Source organism: Dermacentor andersoni, chromosome 11 (assembly GCF_023375885.2).
Source record: "Dermacentor andersoni chromosome 11, qqDerAnde1_hic_scaffold, whole genome shotgun sequence".
Classification (NCBI taxonomy): domain Eukaryota; kingdom Metazoa; phylum Arthropoda; class Arachnida; order Ixodida; family Ixodidae; genus Dermacentor; species Dermacentor andersoni.
The window spans coordinates 104099712-104115498 of record NC_092824.1 but is presented as its reverse complement, the minus strand read 5'-3'; the positions used below and the strand labels follow the sequence as shown (position 1 = coordinate 104115498).

The following is a 15787-nucleotide window of genomic DNA, read 5'->3' as shown; positions in this document are numbered from 1 at the left end:
TCGGTAAGACGTTTTGTCTATTACTCTAATTATTATCGCATTTCTTTTTTGGTTATAATTTTCTGTCTTGAGTACTCTGCCTGTTTATTCTATGCATGTACTATGCTTTACTGCTCTGATACTGCTGCTTTGACTTGTTATCGATCATAATCGATTTCAAACAAGGGATGTCAATACAGTCTCTGACTGCGAAACCTCTTTTTGCATGCTAATGAGGTACCTGCGACGTTATCAAACCTTTAATAACAAATTCTGTTTCGATTGTTTTGCTATATTATTATTATTATTATTATTATTATTATTATTATTATTATTATTATTATTACTATTATTATTATTATTACTTCCCCTTACAGCCGCTCACTTCTCTGCCCTACCACCATCGGCAATAGGTGTTAAGCCCTTGTTATATGGAGCGCGACAACCACCTACACTATAGCGAATAACTTACGTGCCTTCACCATAGCGTCATCTATTGTCCCGGCAGTGCCAGTGCACGCAATACGGGCGAAGCGGAAGGGGGGGGGGGGAGGGAGGCGTACTTACAACTGCCAAGGACGCACCGGCGCACGGGGACGGTTCACATCCACCCACTCACCCCGAAGTCGGCCGTGCGGCATCCGCTCGCCCTCCGTGGCCTCGACACGTGCTGGTCCGAGCTGACGGGCACGTCGATGCTGGCTCGTCGCCGCTGCAGCTGAGGCTGAAGCTGCAGCTGCTGCTGAGGCTGAAGCTGCAGCTGCGCGGGCTGCGGGTCCGGCTGGTGGCGGTGTCCACGCTTAGAAGGGGGCTCGGGTCGTTCCTGCTGCTGCTTCTGCTGCTCGCGGTTCGGACCCTGGCCGCCACCACCGCCGGCGCCTGCGGCCGTGGCCATTGTGTTGGCGGCACAACCGAGCGCCCTTGTCCTCGAGTTCGGGCCTGCGGCCGGCCGAGCAGGCGCGGAACCGAACGCGACGACGCCTCAGAAGCGAGGAGACACTCGGCTCAAGAAGCGCCGGGTCTTAGCGCGGCCTCCTCCGGATGCGTGGCGATTTTGACGCGCTGCAGACAAGGCCTCGTCACGACGCGACCTGCGAACACGGGAGAAGGAAAATTCAGATGTCGCATTCAGATGTCGCATTGAGGTGATGCCCAACCACAGTTCCACATCGAGGGAAATTAGAACAACTTGTTCCCCTTTACTTCTGGCCATCGAGAGTATATATTTGTGGATAAAAAGAAACGATGAAGTGCTATTCGAGCTATAAAACACAATTGAAAGCTTTTTCCAGCGCATCAAAAACGCTGCTACGTCGGCTATGCGTTAAGTTTCCCGTAAATATAGCGGAAGTTTGAGGTATCCAAACAGCGAAGCATATCGTACGATACACTGGGCATTACAGAATCAAGGTGACACTAAAGAGAGCAATAAATTCAGCTGTATTAGTCAATTGCTCGGCCACAATAAAAAAGGAGCATTTATTAAAAAGGACACTCTTAGATGGAGAAGTCATTATAAGTAAGGTAGCGCGAGACCACAGAAAAAGAAACCGGGTCGCTGTGCCAGGAAGCCAGAAAAAGACGCAGCGACGCCGCCGCAATGTTGCCGCACTGTATATCTCGCAGATTTTGACGCCGTCACAGATTTTGACGCCGTCCGCTAGGGCCTAGCTAATTTTTTTTTATCGTTAATACATCGCATTTTGAAAAACCAGACTACTGAACCTGGGAAGTTTCGAGCACTACCACTGGCGCTGCAATGGCCCAAATACGAGAAAAAAAGAAAAAGAAGGAAATCCATGATGTTACACTGACGTAAAGACGATAGGCTTTAGCGCAAAATCTACAAAAAAGAAAGAAAAAAAAGTGTGGCCTTAAGTTTTCTCCTGTACTGATAAACCTCCTGGCACGAAATCAACAAACATAGAGAAGTTTCCAATAGGATACTGCATCGGTCTGAGACTGAAGCATAGCGTGTCTTTTATAGGTTCGGATTACTGGAGATTAAGCCCAGTATATGCAATTTAGTTACACTGCAAGCCGGCCTTCACGTTCAGGTTTAGCGTTACAGTCGCATCTTGTGTGAACGCGCAAAACGTTTGACAGTGAGAGAGGAAAATAAATGCACGAGTAAGCAATTAGACCTGTGCTTGTTCAGTGTGTTTCCTACTTCGTCCGTTGTCGTTTGCGCGGTTACAATATGCATTCAAACTAGAACCCCCCCCTCAAAAGAAAGTTTCACCTTTCGCCTCTTGCATCTTCCTGTGTTTGTTGGGGCCGTCTAACCTAACTATCTTCGATAACACAATATCAGCTTTGCTTTTTATAATTTAATGGTCTGAAATTAGTGTTGCCATTTTAGCGATATTGTCGCTAGATTGAGCGACTTTCTTGTCTGCCTAGCGACAAAGTTTTCTATTCAGCGACCGGCGACGTTTCTACCGACTTGAATAAACAATCGGCGACATCTTACCGAGTTCGAAGTTAGAAAAGTCGCTTCAAGAACGGCCTTCTAGAATGCACTTCGTTATTCAAAAGCTACGTGTAAGCGGCCGAAATTAGCGACACGGCGCATAGGCTCAAACTGTGTTCACAAATCTGACGCGCGCGTCTCTCTCTCTCTCTCTCTGTCGCTCTCTGTGCGTGTGCGTGTGTGTGTGTGTGTGTGTGTGTGTGTGTGTGTGAGTGTGTGTGTGTGTGTGTGTGTGTGTGTGTGTGTGTGTGTGTGTGTGTGTGTGTGTGTGTGTGTGTGTGTGTGTGTGTGTGCGCGCGCGTGCGTGCGTGCGTGCGTGTGTGTGTGTGTGTGTGTGTGTGTGTGTGTGTGTGTGTGTGTGTGTGTGTGTGTGCGTGCGTGCGTGCGTGCGTGCGTGCGTGCGTGTGTGCGTGCGTGTGTGTGTCAGTAGAAGTGTAATAGCATAAGAAGCCAACAAACAAGGACCCCAAGGACAACAGAGGGGAAATTACTTGTACTAATAGAAAGGGGGCTTAACCGAGGGGCCCGATTTTTATTAATCATATGATTAGAAGCCAGCAAACAAAGACACCACGGACAACATAGGGGAAATTACTTGTACTTAATAATTGAACACTTGGTGTCTTTTGTTTGTTGGCAGCAGGTGAATAAGACTGCTCGGCTTTATAGAAAGGCGTAGGATATCGGGGCGGCTGATCACGTTCACGCGAATATAAAAATACGTCGCTTTCTTTTTCTCACAATCTTCAGACTATAGCCACTACTTCACGGCGCCTTTCAGGCAGATATCAAGGGCGCAAGCTTAGTATTTAACCTGCATAAATTAAGCTCGCGGGTAATCGTCATCGTCCATCCTGCTAACAACATGCTGCGAATTAATTTGCTTCTCCTATCACGAACGTCCAGAACCAGAAAATTACGGGGATACAGCATACTATCTAAGCGATTTTCAGTGCTATAAAAAAACTATATAGGTTATTTGTGTTCTACTGAATCGCGCTGGATTATTAAACTTACAATCTGCAAGTAAACGCAGGGATATAAGTTGTCGCACGCGTTACGCGTAATGTATCGGTAGGACGACAACACCGGTTTAGAAAGGGTTATTTGGCATCTACTCGGATAATTGAAACCGTCGGTGATATCGCATTGGCAGAAAAATGGTTTCCAAACTGGCGCAATCTTCATGGATTTCCGCACAGTATTTGACAACGTTTCCCACAAGACTCTGTTTAATAAATTAAATGAAAGACTCCGAAATACGCAATTGATAACCTAGATGGTTGTGAACTTACCGAAGAAATCGGCAGCAATATGTTGTTTACAAAGCCTACTCTTCAGAACGACTTTTAGTAGACTCTATCGTCCCACAATTATGGGCACTTGAGCCGCTTTTATTTCTCATATTCATCATTGGAATAGTAACACGTATACTTCAGTCAAAATTAAATTGTACGCCGATGATTGCGTTATTTACTCGGAAATCATAAGTGCTTCTGACCGACGAAAGCTGAATCAGGGCTTGCAAAAGACTATTGAATGGCGTCAATTTCGGCAAACAGAAACCAATTTAGAGAATGCTGTTTTTATGACTGTTACACTGAAACGAAGAACTTTCAAATTTACCTATCGTGAAAGCAATTTCCTTCTTGCTGAAACAATTATCTTTCAGTACGCAGGGCATCGGATCAGTTAATAACACCCTTCATTGGTAAAAGCACACTGAACACGCTACAGCTGATCCAAACCGGAAACGGTTCTTTCCCAGCAGAACTTTAAAATCATGAACCCCTGCTGTTCGGTTGCTAGTCAGTCAAACTGTTGTCTCATCAATGGGAGAATATGCTTCTATAATCTGGCATCACTTTATTAAAACCGTCATTCTCAAAATAGAGGTGGGAAAAGGCTGGTTCGGTCCAGCTACGTGGCATTTGCATATTTTTGAAGTTTGGCTCTAGTTACGTGAAACACCCTGTGCATATATATATATATATATATATATATATATATATATATATATATATATAGGAATGTTCCTGTGGGTGATCTATTTACCTTAAACGTATAGAAACGGACGAATGTGCAAATCGTTTATTTTCTTCCAACGTTTGGGCTGGGGTCCAGCCTTTGTCACGAAAACACACACACACAACACACACACACACACACACACACACATATATATATATATATATATATATATATATATATATATATATATATATATATATATATAAAGGTGGAAGCCTGCCCCTTCCTCCCCCCCCCCCACACACACACACCCTAGTGGAAAAATAGTTGGTTCGCCACGGCTCCAAACGCAAAGACTCTGACAATATGGCCGGAATTAGAGTGTCCACTGTGTCACCTCCGTTCTCTGCGCCATCCACACGCAATCTCACGCGTCGTCGCCTGCTATAAGCTCGGTGCGGGAACACCTGCTGGGATTTTGCCATGCATTCAGAAAGGCGAAAAGCAAAACGAAACTATAAGGAACGAACGGCTGCAGCACCGTACACCTTTATCTGTACACTTTGTTTCTTGAGCCCTTTTCTAATCCAAGCAAGGTACTTTTGACAGCGCATTTCGATGCGTCCAACCTGAAATTCAAGTAAAGAGACGGTCACCGACGATAGTATTCGATTCCAATGCCGTAGAGCGTGAAGCCAGCGTTTTTCCAAATCGGCCCACCCCATTTTTCTTTCCTTCTTTCTTTGTTCCTTCCTCTCTTTCTTTCGATTTCGGCGAGCAAAGCGAAGAAGAAAGAAGGTGTGCGACAAAGTTGGCTTTGGAGAGATTTTGTTCGAAGTCTGCCTGAAAATGTTCTCGCTTGTAATGCTTGCGTTTTTCTTTACATTTATGTCATTCTTCTATCCCTTCGCGTCAAGCGGCGGACACTGAGAGGCAGGAACGAAAAGAACACGGTTAAGAGCTTCACTGCACTTTTCATGAGTCCAGCACGCTTGGTAGAGTAGTTCCTGAAATAGGCTTGCAGCTAGGTGGACGAGGCTCTTTTCGAAAACCGCAGCACAAAAGAGAAGAAAGAAATGAAGAAAAAATGGCGCGCTACTCCTTAGACAGTTGGCGCGAATGGCGAATGTCTGGCGTTACAGCGAAGGTGTGACCGCCTCCGTTGGCGACAACGGTGTAATACGTATTATCGTTTACAGTGCACAGGGCTGCAGATGGCGCACGCGTGTACGGCATTGGCAATGCTGGTAGCGATTTAATGCGACGCTTTGTCCAGCCACAGCGCGTCAAAAAATGATTTTGTTACGTGGTTGTTCTGGTCGAAGGAAGAAGGCAAAAAAAAAAAGAACATTACGTTAAAAGGAAGCTTTACGTCGGGGCGAAACTTGGCATGTTCGTACATTCTAAACAACAAGAAAGAAACTCATATTTGGATACTCCCATACATGTGACCCGCTGAAATGATCTCATTGAACATGCCGCCGGAGCAATTCGAATGAATTTTATTGTATCTGAGAGCGAAAGCTTAATTCTAGCGACTCTAGGATGCAGAAGTTTTTATTCAGGGCCTCAAATATTCCAAAAAATTTCAAATCTTTAGTAAATTTTAGAAAGAAAATTAATCACAACATTACCAACCCGTAACTCGGGCACAAAAAACTGATAATGCAGTACTGTAAGCCGAGCCTTTGAGAGCATGTGTGAATTGATAACATACGTGAAATTGTTATAGTTTACGTCTAGGAGGGCTTTGCTAAAGGCCTACTCAGAAAACTTTGATATATTTCAGAGCGGTGCATGTGTAAAAACATAATTTTTCTTTTGCTTTTGATACTTCATTATATGCAGTTTACGTAAATTTTACACGTGAACCAGGATATGTCGAACCTGGATATAACGAATTATTGTATATAACGAACAGCTGCGAAATCCCCTTGAAATATTTTGTATAAAAAATTTATATATCGAAAAATACATTGAACTATTTAGCGATCTCCTTGGAGTTCGACATATCAGGGTTCGCCTGAATATAGTTTTTCTTTTTTTTTATTGCTGGTTAACAAAGTTCTAGCATGGCGTTTCAGATGTCTTTTTTCTGCGACATTCAAGAATGTTTCTTTAAAAGGCAGTTGTTTATCAGTACTTTTTTTTTCGATGATGAGACTGACGCGACATAAAAGTTCAGACACATTGCAGTTCGACAAAATGCCACGAGATGTCGCCACCAGAGTTACTACGTACTGCCGCCCACGTATCCGGTAGAACCGCATTCCACAATCACGCTTACAGTAATGCGTTTGCGGAGAAGCTGAAACACGATCATAGCCTACATTATACTGTCTGCGAACTATTTTTGTTACGAAACAACGAAAACATCGGACGGTGACGATAATTATTTCCACTGGCACTCCCACCGTAACGGGGCAGCGACAAAGACATGCATAGCAATCTAGCATTTTGCTTATCTCCTCGGTATTTCAATCTTAATTAAAACCTATATATCTAGATATAGTACAGTCACCTATGCCTGTAACAGCTCCTGTTCTATCAATCTCGTCTCTTCTTTTTTTTTTCTTTTTTTTCCGCCAATACTCCAAACGTCTCTTGCTTAGCCTGTCTACTGACTGGTTAATGCTTCCATCTGCTTTGAATCCTGGCACACCTAGAAGGCGGACATTTTCTACGGGTCTTGCTGGGTGAATACCCTGGCATTTCATTAAGTGCGTGCCGAGTCGTTCGCGGACTTGTACGTGAGCGACTGTCGCTGCCCACGTCAGCAGTTGAATAGAAGGCGGCGTAGTTGCCATTTTAGTTTTGTCTCCTGGCGTTGATCCCAAGTAGGACGTCTTCACAGCAAGGCGGAGGCCCGAACAGATCAACAGTGGTCGAGCAAGGAATGGCGCCGGAGCCAACGTGTAAACTATAACCATATAATATAACCATATATATAACCATATAGTCAAAAAGTAGCGACGCCCCTAGTTCGGCAGCCGCTATTCGCTAGTTGGACCCAGCGTCATAATGTATGCCTTCATCAGCGCCCTGCGCCTCGGACTCGCCGTGGTGGCTTAGTGGCTACGACGCGTTGCGTTTCTAAACCCGAGAGCGCTGGATCGAACCCCGGCCACGGCGGCCGCATTTCGATGGGGGTGAAATGCCGAAACGCCCGTGGCGATCGGGTGCACGTCAAAGGAACCCCGGGTGGTCAAAATTAACCCAATGTCGTCCCCCATCTACTGCGGCGTGCCTCATAATCGAATCGTTGTTTTGGCACGTAAAACCCGAGAATTTAATTTGTTGCTGCGCCTCAGGTATTCCTGCAATAGGTATATATTAATACTATCAAGTACAGCCTAAAACTCTATAATAATGTGGCACACGTTGACGCTTACATACGTTTACGACCGGATAGAAGGAGTGGCGCATATTGAGAGCCCTTATCCCGCACGAGCTCTTCTTCAGAGGAATACTGCAAGGGCGGTTGTTGTTGTTGTTGTTGCACAGTTCCAGAAACGTTGTCAGCCGCGGACAGCCAACGCTTCCGACGCTACACTGTATCCCCTGAAAAGAATCGTTCGAGAATATCGGCCCCCGCGGTCGTCCTATAAGTTTCACGCCGAGTAAAGAAAAAAAAAAAACGGATTCCGCGTTATCAGATCTAGTAGAAAGCTTACGAGCGGCAAAGGCTTCGGCTTTCTTAACCATTTGCTTTTTCAACATCTTTTCTTTTTTTTCGGCCGTCCGACGTAGTGGAAACCCAAGACGCGATCCCGACGATAGCGCAGCCGCCCTGTGCTGTCTCCGATGTCAAAAAACGCCAGCGTCCCTCGTGGCCTGGCTTAAAATATCGGCCTATTGGATGGCGTTGTGTATAAGCTACGCAACTCAATTTCCGGGAATAGATAACGTTGAAGTTAGTGAGAAAGGCAGTGACTGAGAGAGTAAGATAGACAGTGATTGAGTAAGTAAGCCAATACGCACAACTTTAGAAGTAGCACCCAACTGAACGCAATCAACCATGCGTATACAAGAACACAGGAGGCGAAGAAATGAGCTTGTATATTTTTGGTTACGCAAAAACCGCTTGGGGGCGCTATCTATAAAACTCCTTATAGTGACTGGCGTCTAAGTACCGTTGAAATGAATAAATTCTGGGGTTTCACGCGTCAAAACCACGATCTGTTTATGAGGCACGCAGTAGCGGATCTTTAACGTGCAACTAATCTAAGTGCACGAGCGTTCTTAGATTTAGTCCTTAGAGAAACATGGTAAGTGAGTGAGTGAGTGAGTGAGTGAGTGAGTGAGTGAGTGAGTGAGTGAGTGAGTGAGTGAGTGAGTGAGTGAGTGAGTGAGTGAGTGAGTGAGTGAGTGAGTGAGTGAGTGAGTGAGTGAGTGAGTGAGTGAGTGAGTGAGTGAGTGAGTGAGTGAGTGAGTGAGTGAGTGAGTGAGTGAGTGAGTGAGTGAGTGAGTGAGTGAGTGAGTGAGTGAGTGAGTGAGTGAGTAAATTAGTGAGTGAATGAAAATAAGGACGTGTGGTTAAACGAGTGAGTGAGTGAACATGTGAATGGGTGAGTAAATTAGTGAATGAATGAGTGGCTGAACATGGGGGTGGGTGGGTAAATTTGTGAGTGAACACGTGGGTGGGGATAAATTAGTGAGCGAATGAGTGAAGGAACATGTAGGTGGGTGGGTAAATGAGTGAGTGAACATGTGGGTGGGTGGATAAATGAGTGAGTGAACGAATATGTGGGTGGTTGAGTAAATGAGTGAGTGAACACGTGGGTGGGGGTAAATTAGTGAGTGAATGAACATGTAGGTGGGTGTGTAAATGAGTGAGTGAGTGAGCTGTTATCGGGCGAGTGAGTGAATAGGTGGGTGGGCGAATACGTGACTGGGTGAGAGAGCGACATGGGTGGGTGGGAAAGGAAGTGATCGAGATAGTCAGCAAGCGATTGAGTGCAGCTTGTCGCCTTCTCGCTCTTCGGCGGGTTGCTGCGCACGCCATAATAACGCAACATTGTAGTCTAACGGACGCAAAGCAGTGCATGACGCACACGTTAGAAGTCATGACGTCACCTTCGCTGTTGCATTTGCCGCAGCACATCTGTGGACTGTGAGCGCACAGTATACTTCCATTGTTTTACAGGAATCAGCTATACGTATGCCTGGCTGCAGCAATAACCCGTGCAGGGTATACTTAAGGCTGTGAACACTCGGGAAAAAAAATAGCGTACGAATATGCATGCTGTCTACTAAGTGCAAGCACGTGAGAAGTAAGCTTCAGGCGCAATAAACAAGCATTCTGTGGTATTTCATATTTCGTATTGCCAAAAGAGTTCGGTAGGAGGCATGTGACTAAAAGATCGGTCACAGCTATATGTAGCGCACGCTTATCACAATCCTTATCTTTAATAAAGGAAGCGAGCATGCTCGAGAAACAGTAAACGTTGTCTAGGTAGCACGCAGTGGTCTGTATACAATGGCACACTGCCACCAAATATACAAAACGGAACACTACAGCACGCTCCGTAGCGTGAGTTGTGGACGACCACTGTTCATACGGTGTCGGTCCTTGTAAGTGTATATCTTACGTTATGCATATGAGATAACGGAAAGAGTCGCGACATGACTCCAAGCTATAGATTGCTCACCCCAGAAAACAGCATACTCGACAGGCAAATGCGCCAACGGAGGAACTGCGAAAACATAGAAAACGATTCCACCTAGCAAAACAAGGATGAAACGCATACGAAGAAAGATTGGCAATGGCATAAACGACGCTTCGAGAACGTGAGGAGGCCGCAAAAGTCACGGTCGGAAAGCGGAGATAACTACGGGTAGATAAGGAGCTGAAGCACGACCAACCACGCACAAATAAAGTGGGCAGGGGGTGTAATCTAAATGCGATCCAATACTCAATTACTACGCGAACGAGAAAGAGCGTAAAAAGGAAAGAAGAAGAAAGCAGACGAATAGTCGGGAATGGAGACGGGAAAGGCCAAGTACTAGGGGCGAGAAGTCACAGACGTAGACGAAAACAAACAGAAAAGTCATCGGGCAGACGAGAAATGCGTAGTACGCTCCAACGGCTTCGTTCTCCCGGGTCAAATGAGGTGAGCTGCGCAGACGACAGCGACAACAAAAGAACAGATGAAACTTTTTTTTTTTTTTTTAAGGGAGCAGACGACACACTCAAATGTGACTCAGATGTACGGCGCTGTGCGCCATAGAATACCGCAGGTATACGCTTTCAAGAAATGTGTGCAGCGTTCGAGAAGCTACAGCGCATGCACAGGCCGTTCTTTCCACAGCAGAGATAGACGCCCTAGTTTCGCAAGCAAGCGCAGTGTGTATACATGAATACGTAAATATACTTGATATTTCACTAAAACCGAAGTGCACTCGACTACGCTTCTACAGTGTCATTTCAAAACCATACAGACGACGACGAGGCAGCAGACGAAACTGTTACTTGGATTCGCTCCTTTCTATTATTGATGTTATACCTATAGGCTCACCCAGCCGCAAGTTACGACCGGCTACACAGGAGAAAATATTTATATTGAGATTTCCTTTCGACGGAGAGTCAACGATCACTAGGCAAAAAAGAAAAGAAAAATTCCAATCGACGTCGTGTTCCCGATGCAGGGCGGTTCTTTAAACTGCGACACATGAAGGTCTATATCGCTTATATCGATCATCTCTTCTACCATTATGTAAGCTTTGTGAATTATGCAAGGGTAGGCAGCAGCACATAACGATGCGGTTGTTGCACACAGAAAAGAAGCTACCGAATACTGCATGGCTTCTGAAATGGCATTATTTGAGGAGGTTTTCTAACGACATAAACTGGTGAAATTCCGCTAAGGAAACGGTGCCCGGATCCGCTACGGAATCGCCGAAGCCGCACGCATGACTACGTGCCTCACGATTTGTAGCGCAATTTCATGCATTCCAAGGACCTCCCCGTTTTCATAAGCGAACAAGGTTGCTACGCAAAACGTGATCGTCAAATTTAACGAGCTGAATAAATAAGCAAAAGTTCAAAAGTTGTTCGGCGTACGTGTTCGGCGTATGATAATACCGTACATGCACAGGTATGCAACAGCATAAATATTAACCCTTTATTTCGTGCGGCTTATTTTCAACGATGTGGTTTATTCATCGATATAGTTACAGGTCGATGCTGATGTCAATTGTTGCAGGGCGCGTAATGTATAAAAATTTCACCCAATCACAAAAGCGACAAGAAGGCGCTCCCCTTGTTAAGTCCGTACACATATTCAAAATGAATGAAAGAGCGAAGTCGTCTTATATGAGGACAGTATCGTCAAAGCTACCAATTGTAGATATTACTTGTTTTCGATTTCACGTTGCCGTTATTTTTCATACTTCTATTTAAGGAGTACAGGAACACCTGTGACGACGACGTCAGCGCTAGTGACGCCATCTCGTGGCGCTTTCTTCAACCAAGGCGCGTTAGGAACCTTTACGTCGAGCCATTGTACTCGCAGCAAAGAAAGAAAGAAGGAAAGAAAGAAAGAAAAGAAAGAGAAAGCCTGGAAAACTGCTGCACGTGCGCTAATGACTGCTGCTGCTGACGTCATCGCACGAGCATAGGTAGAACATGATCGCTGCAATTGCAGTTCTCTGTACTGTAGTGGGCGCCACCGTCACTAGGTGGCGCCACCAGCGCTGACGTGCGCGCCTGCCTCTCCTATGTTCCGGCATTCCGCAAACTGAAATCGTTTACGGATAGGCTTAAACCCGCTAATAAAACATTCAGATATAAGACGCACGTGTATTGCAAACGCTGAAAATGAAGCGAATAGCATTCACGACGTTCACGCATATTCAGTACAGGACAAGGATACAGAAATGAGACCGTCGTAAAGGAATGAGTCAAGCCTGCAAGGACACCGCGTGCATGCTGAAGCCGTATGCGCCAATGACGGCTTTTTGTAGACTGCTACTTTCTGCCTCGATGCTTTAATAGTTGCCTTCCTCGGCAAGTTTCCAAACGAGCGCGCAGACGCCGTTGCGCAGTCGACGGGAGCGACCGTTATGTGCGCGTCTGTATCGCAGCGCCCGTTTCGTATATGATTTTGTTTTAAAAGGCCCAGCGACTCAGTTTCGTAATCGCAGAACGGTGGCTGACGCTAATGGACTTTCAGCTGGAAGCGCATTTTCTCTTCCGTAGCTGCAGCGAACGCGGCGAATAAAGCCGAGGTAATCCTGTCAGGGCAAAGCTGGGCTTTGCTCGGTGCTGATAGGCTTTCACTGATTACGCGTAAGATCTCTTCTATCTTCTAAAAAAAAAAAAAAAATCTTAATTCTGGAAGCTTAACGACCGGCACAGAAAAAAAAAATATCTCCAAGGTCGAAAAGGTTAATGGAGTGAAAGACTTCGGCGCATGCGCGTACAAACGCTTGACCGAAAGTGTAGTCTTTCAATCATGCTTGTTTTCGAAACACTGCCATTCGGTTGGGGCAGAGTAAAACGCAGATTCTGTCCTGATAATTCGAACCTATACATGCATTAGGTTTGGCTGCTGTTCGACACCCACACCACCTTTAAAACTAGTAACCTATGTCTGAAAACTAGTGAGTTCTCGAGCTAAGCTGTACTTTACCTGGAGCCGCGTAATTCAATATGGCGTCGAACCTTTCGGATCATAACATTTCGCGGTAGAACTACTAAACAGAGCTCTGGCATAGCGATCGCTTAGGTACCGGCGGTGCTATTATTGACATCGTCCAATCCCGCCATATTGCCAAATTTAGTGATGGCGGCATTCTTGAGCCAATCACAGAGGCCGTATAAGCAGCCCTCTGGGCCTGTTGTGGGCCAATCAGAGCTGACGAGATGGCGAAATTCGAAAATATGCCCAGCGGAATTTCTCAACGCATGGAAAAGCACCCCGCATAAGCACTGATTAGTGAATGGGTCTGTCTGATCTTCGTGCTCGCTTCCTTCAAACGTTCCTGCGGCTTCATTTACTGCGCTTTTATCTGTCTTTTAACGGCCTAAATCGTGAAGCAATTCTATACATATTCACAAACGCAGAAGGCACGGTACTCGACGCACACGTAGGATTACTGCAGATTTGTTGAACGTGTAACGCAGAAAAAATTCGTTTCAAAATGACCAATCTGCAAAGTCATAAAGCGGTCTTAAGCCAAAGCGGTCTTAAGCCAGAAGGACGAGGTATAGGCAAATCTATGTACTATAACTGTCATTCCCGTGTTGACTGAACCACCGTGCTTGCATGCATAGCTAACGCAGGCACCAGTGCCAGAGCTCCATCTGGTAATTTTTGTAGGAAACTCCCAAGAAACTACGTTTGTAGGAAACTGTGTCTATTTTTCTCTTTTGTTAAGCGACAGGAACAGTGTCTCACTTGTTATAAAATTCTAGCGCTAAGCCCGAGGTCGAGGGTTCGATTGCCAGCCTTACGTACTGCATGACTGGGCGGAACTGAGACACACAGTGCTCGTCCGTGGAATGCGGTCCGTCGTGTGAATCCAGCTTTAGGAGCAGAAGGCAACACTGTTCGTGTGCTGAGCTCTAATTGCGCGTTAGCGCGGACCCCACGCGGTCAAAGTTAACCCGCGAAGCCCTACACTTCGGCTTTTTTCGTGGCCTCGGTATTGCTTTAGGGAGTTAAATACCACCACCAGTCAACCAGTTGCTCAGACGGCGGGAACAGTTTCGGCAGCGTTGTGGACGTTGTGACGTCACGGGTCAGCGCTACAGTGCATGAATTACGAGGCGGCAACGCCAACTGTACGCTATACACTTTGAAACTTACATACGTTATTTTTTTCTCATATTTCCGTTATCTTTCCTATCTATATATGGCCAAAAGCCTGCGTACAACAGTGGCGCAGGTCGGGCTTAAACAAAAGAAAGAATGACTATACACATGGTTACGACCAGCTCAATGGAAGACACAAGGAGCGGAGTGGACGAATACAATGCTTGGATGAAGCTTTGCTGTGCCGAGTTGTTTTTGCCATTCTCTTCAATGCAGAATAATGTGTAGTTAGGCTCCACTACAACCGGCAAATCCTAAAATCCAAGTACACTGCCATTGTTAATGTCGGTGCTGCCGTTCAGCTTGTTTTCTCAAAGTGCGTGTTCTTTAGCATAATAGGGAAGCCGTCGCTTAGCAAGCATGGCATCGGCATCCCAACGACACGCCCCGATACTTTAGCAGTCCAGGGACCGGATTGAAAACAAGTGTGGCATGCATCCAACGCGCGTATGCATTGTTTCGACGCGCCCACAGAGGCATCAGCGCATCCAACCGGCGACCTTCGGAGAGGCCCCACGTGATCATCTCGGCAACCGGCCCGCAACCGACAAAGGCCAAGAGATCTATCCCATCGGCGGGTGTTGACAACGGACGTGGCTCTGCGCTACGGTATATTTCTTGGCCGCTCGTTTATGTCTTTTACGTATTTCTTCTGGCACGGCCACTCAGGTAATTCCCCTCGCTAGTAGAAGATTCGATTCCTCGTTCAAAAGGCACGCGAAACGCGGAAAAGCTCGTTCGAAACTGAAGAGGTATACTAACACGACATTTTCGACTCGTCATCTTCCTGCGTAAATTGGGGCTCCAGATTCTGTAAAACTTAGAAAAAGAAAATATACTTAAAAGCGCCAGAGTGGCTCAAATGATTCCCCGATATATACTTAATAACTTTCCGAACCAGTGTTGCTTTCGGCACCGAAGAAGTCCACACGTCGTGACGTCATGATGCGCTGGCTCGCTCCGTTCCTGCGATATTGCTGCGACTGCCATCACGCGAGCGCTGCCAGAAAAAAGAAAAGGAAAAGAGAAAGATAAAAAGAAAAAAAAAACAAGCGTAGCGCTCTTGCTTCTTTTATTTTACGAGCGAAACCGCCATGCCTGACATTATTGCTAGACGACGTCAGCAAATTTTTGCTCTGTGTCATGACGTCGCGATAATGTCGAACGGCATTTCGGGGGGCTTTAATATCAAGTTGATACAGCTTATATGCTTCCCGACCTTCACACTTGCTAAGAGCGACCCTTTTACGGGCAACGTACGTGTGATGAAGATTCTACCATGTTTACATTTTACAATGGGCAAAGGCGAAGATGTATCAGAGGCGAAGATGTATACTTAAGGAGCACGTGTGTTTTCCGTGTAGTACGTAGACAACTACTCACAATAAGCGAAGCTAAGCTCTCCGCCCCGGTAGCTGAGCGGCTCGAGGTCCCAGACAGGGCGGTCGCATTTCGATGGCGGCGAAATGCGAGAAAAAAAGCTCGTGTATACTTAGATAGGTGCACGTCAAAGAACGCGAGACGGTCAAAATTAATCTGGGGTCTA

At 45.9% G+C, this 15787-nt stretch overlaps 1 protein-coding gene across 3 annotated transcripts in view; it reads right to left on the bottom strand.

Moving 5' to 3' along the window:
* The window catches only part of LOC126539214 (microtubule-associated serine/threonine-protein kinase 3-like), a 293806-nt gene that overhangs the window by 243334 nt on the left and 34685 nt on the right, over positions 1–15787 (bottom strand). For all 3 annotated transcript variants that reach the window (XM_055075266.2, XM_050185964.3, XM_050185965.3), the window contains exon 2: positions 599–1070. In XM_055075266.2, the coding sequence (XP_054931241.1) occupies positions 599–874 (276 nt within the window). In that variant the 5' untranslated portion in view covers positions 875–1070. The remainder of the gene's footprint in view (positions 1–598; positions 1071–15787) is intronic.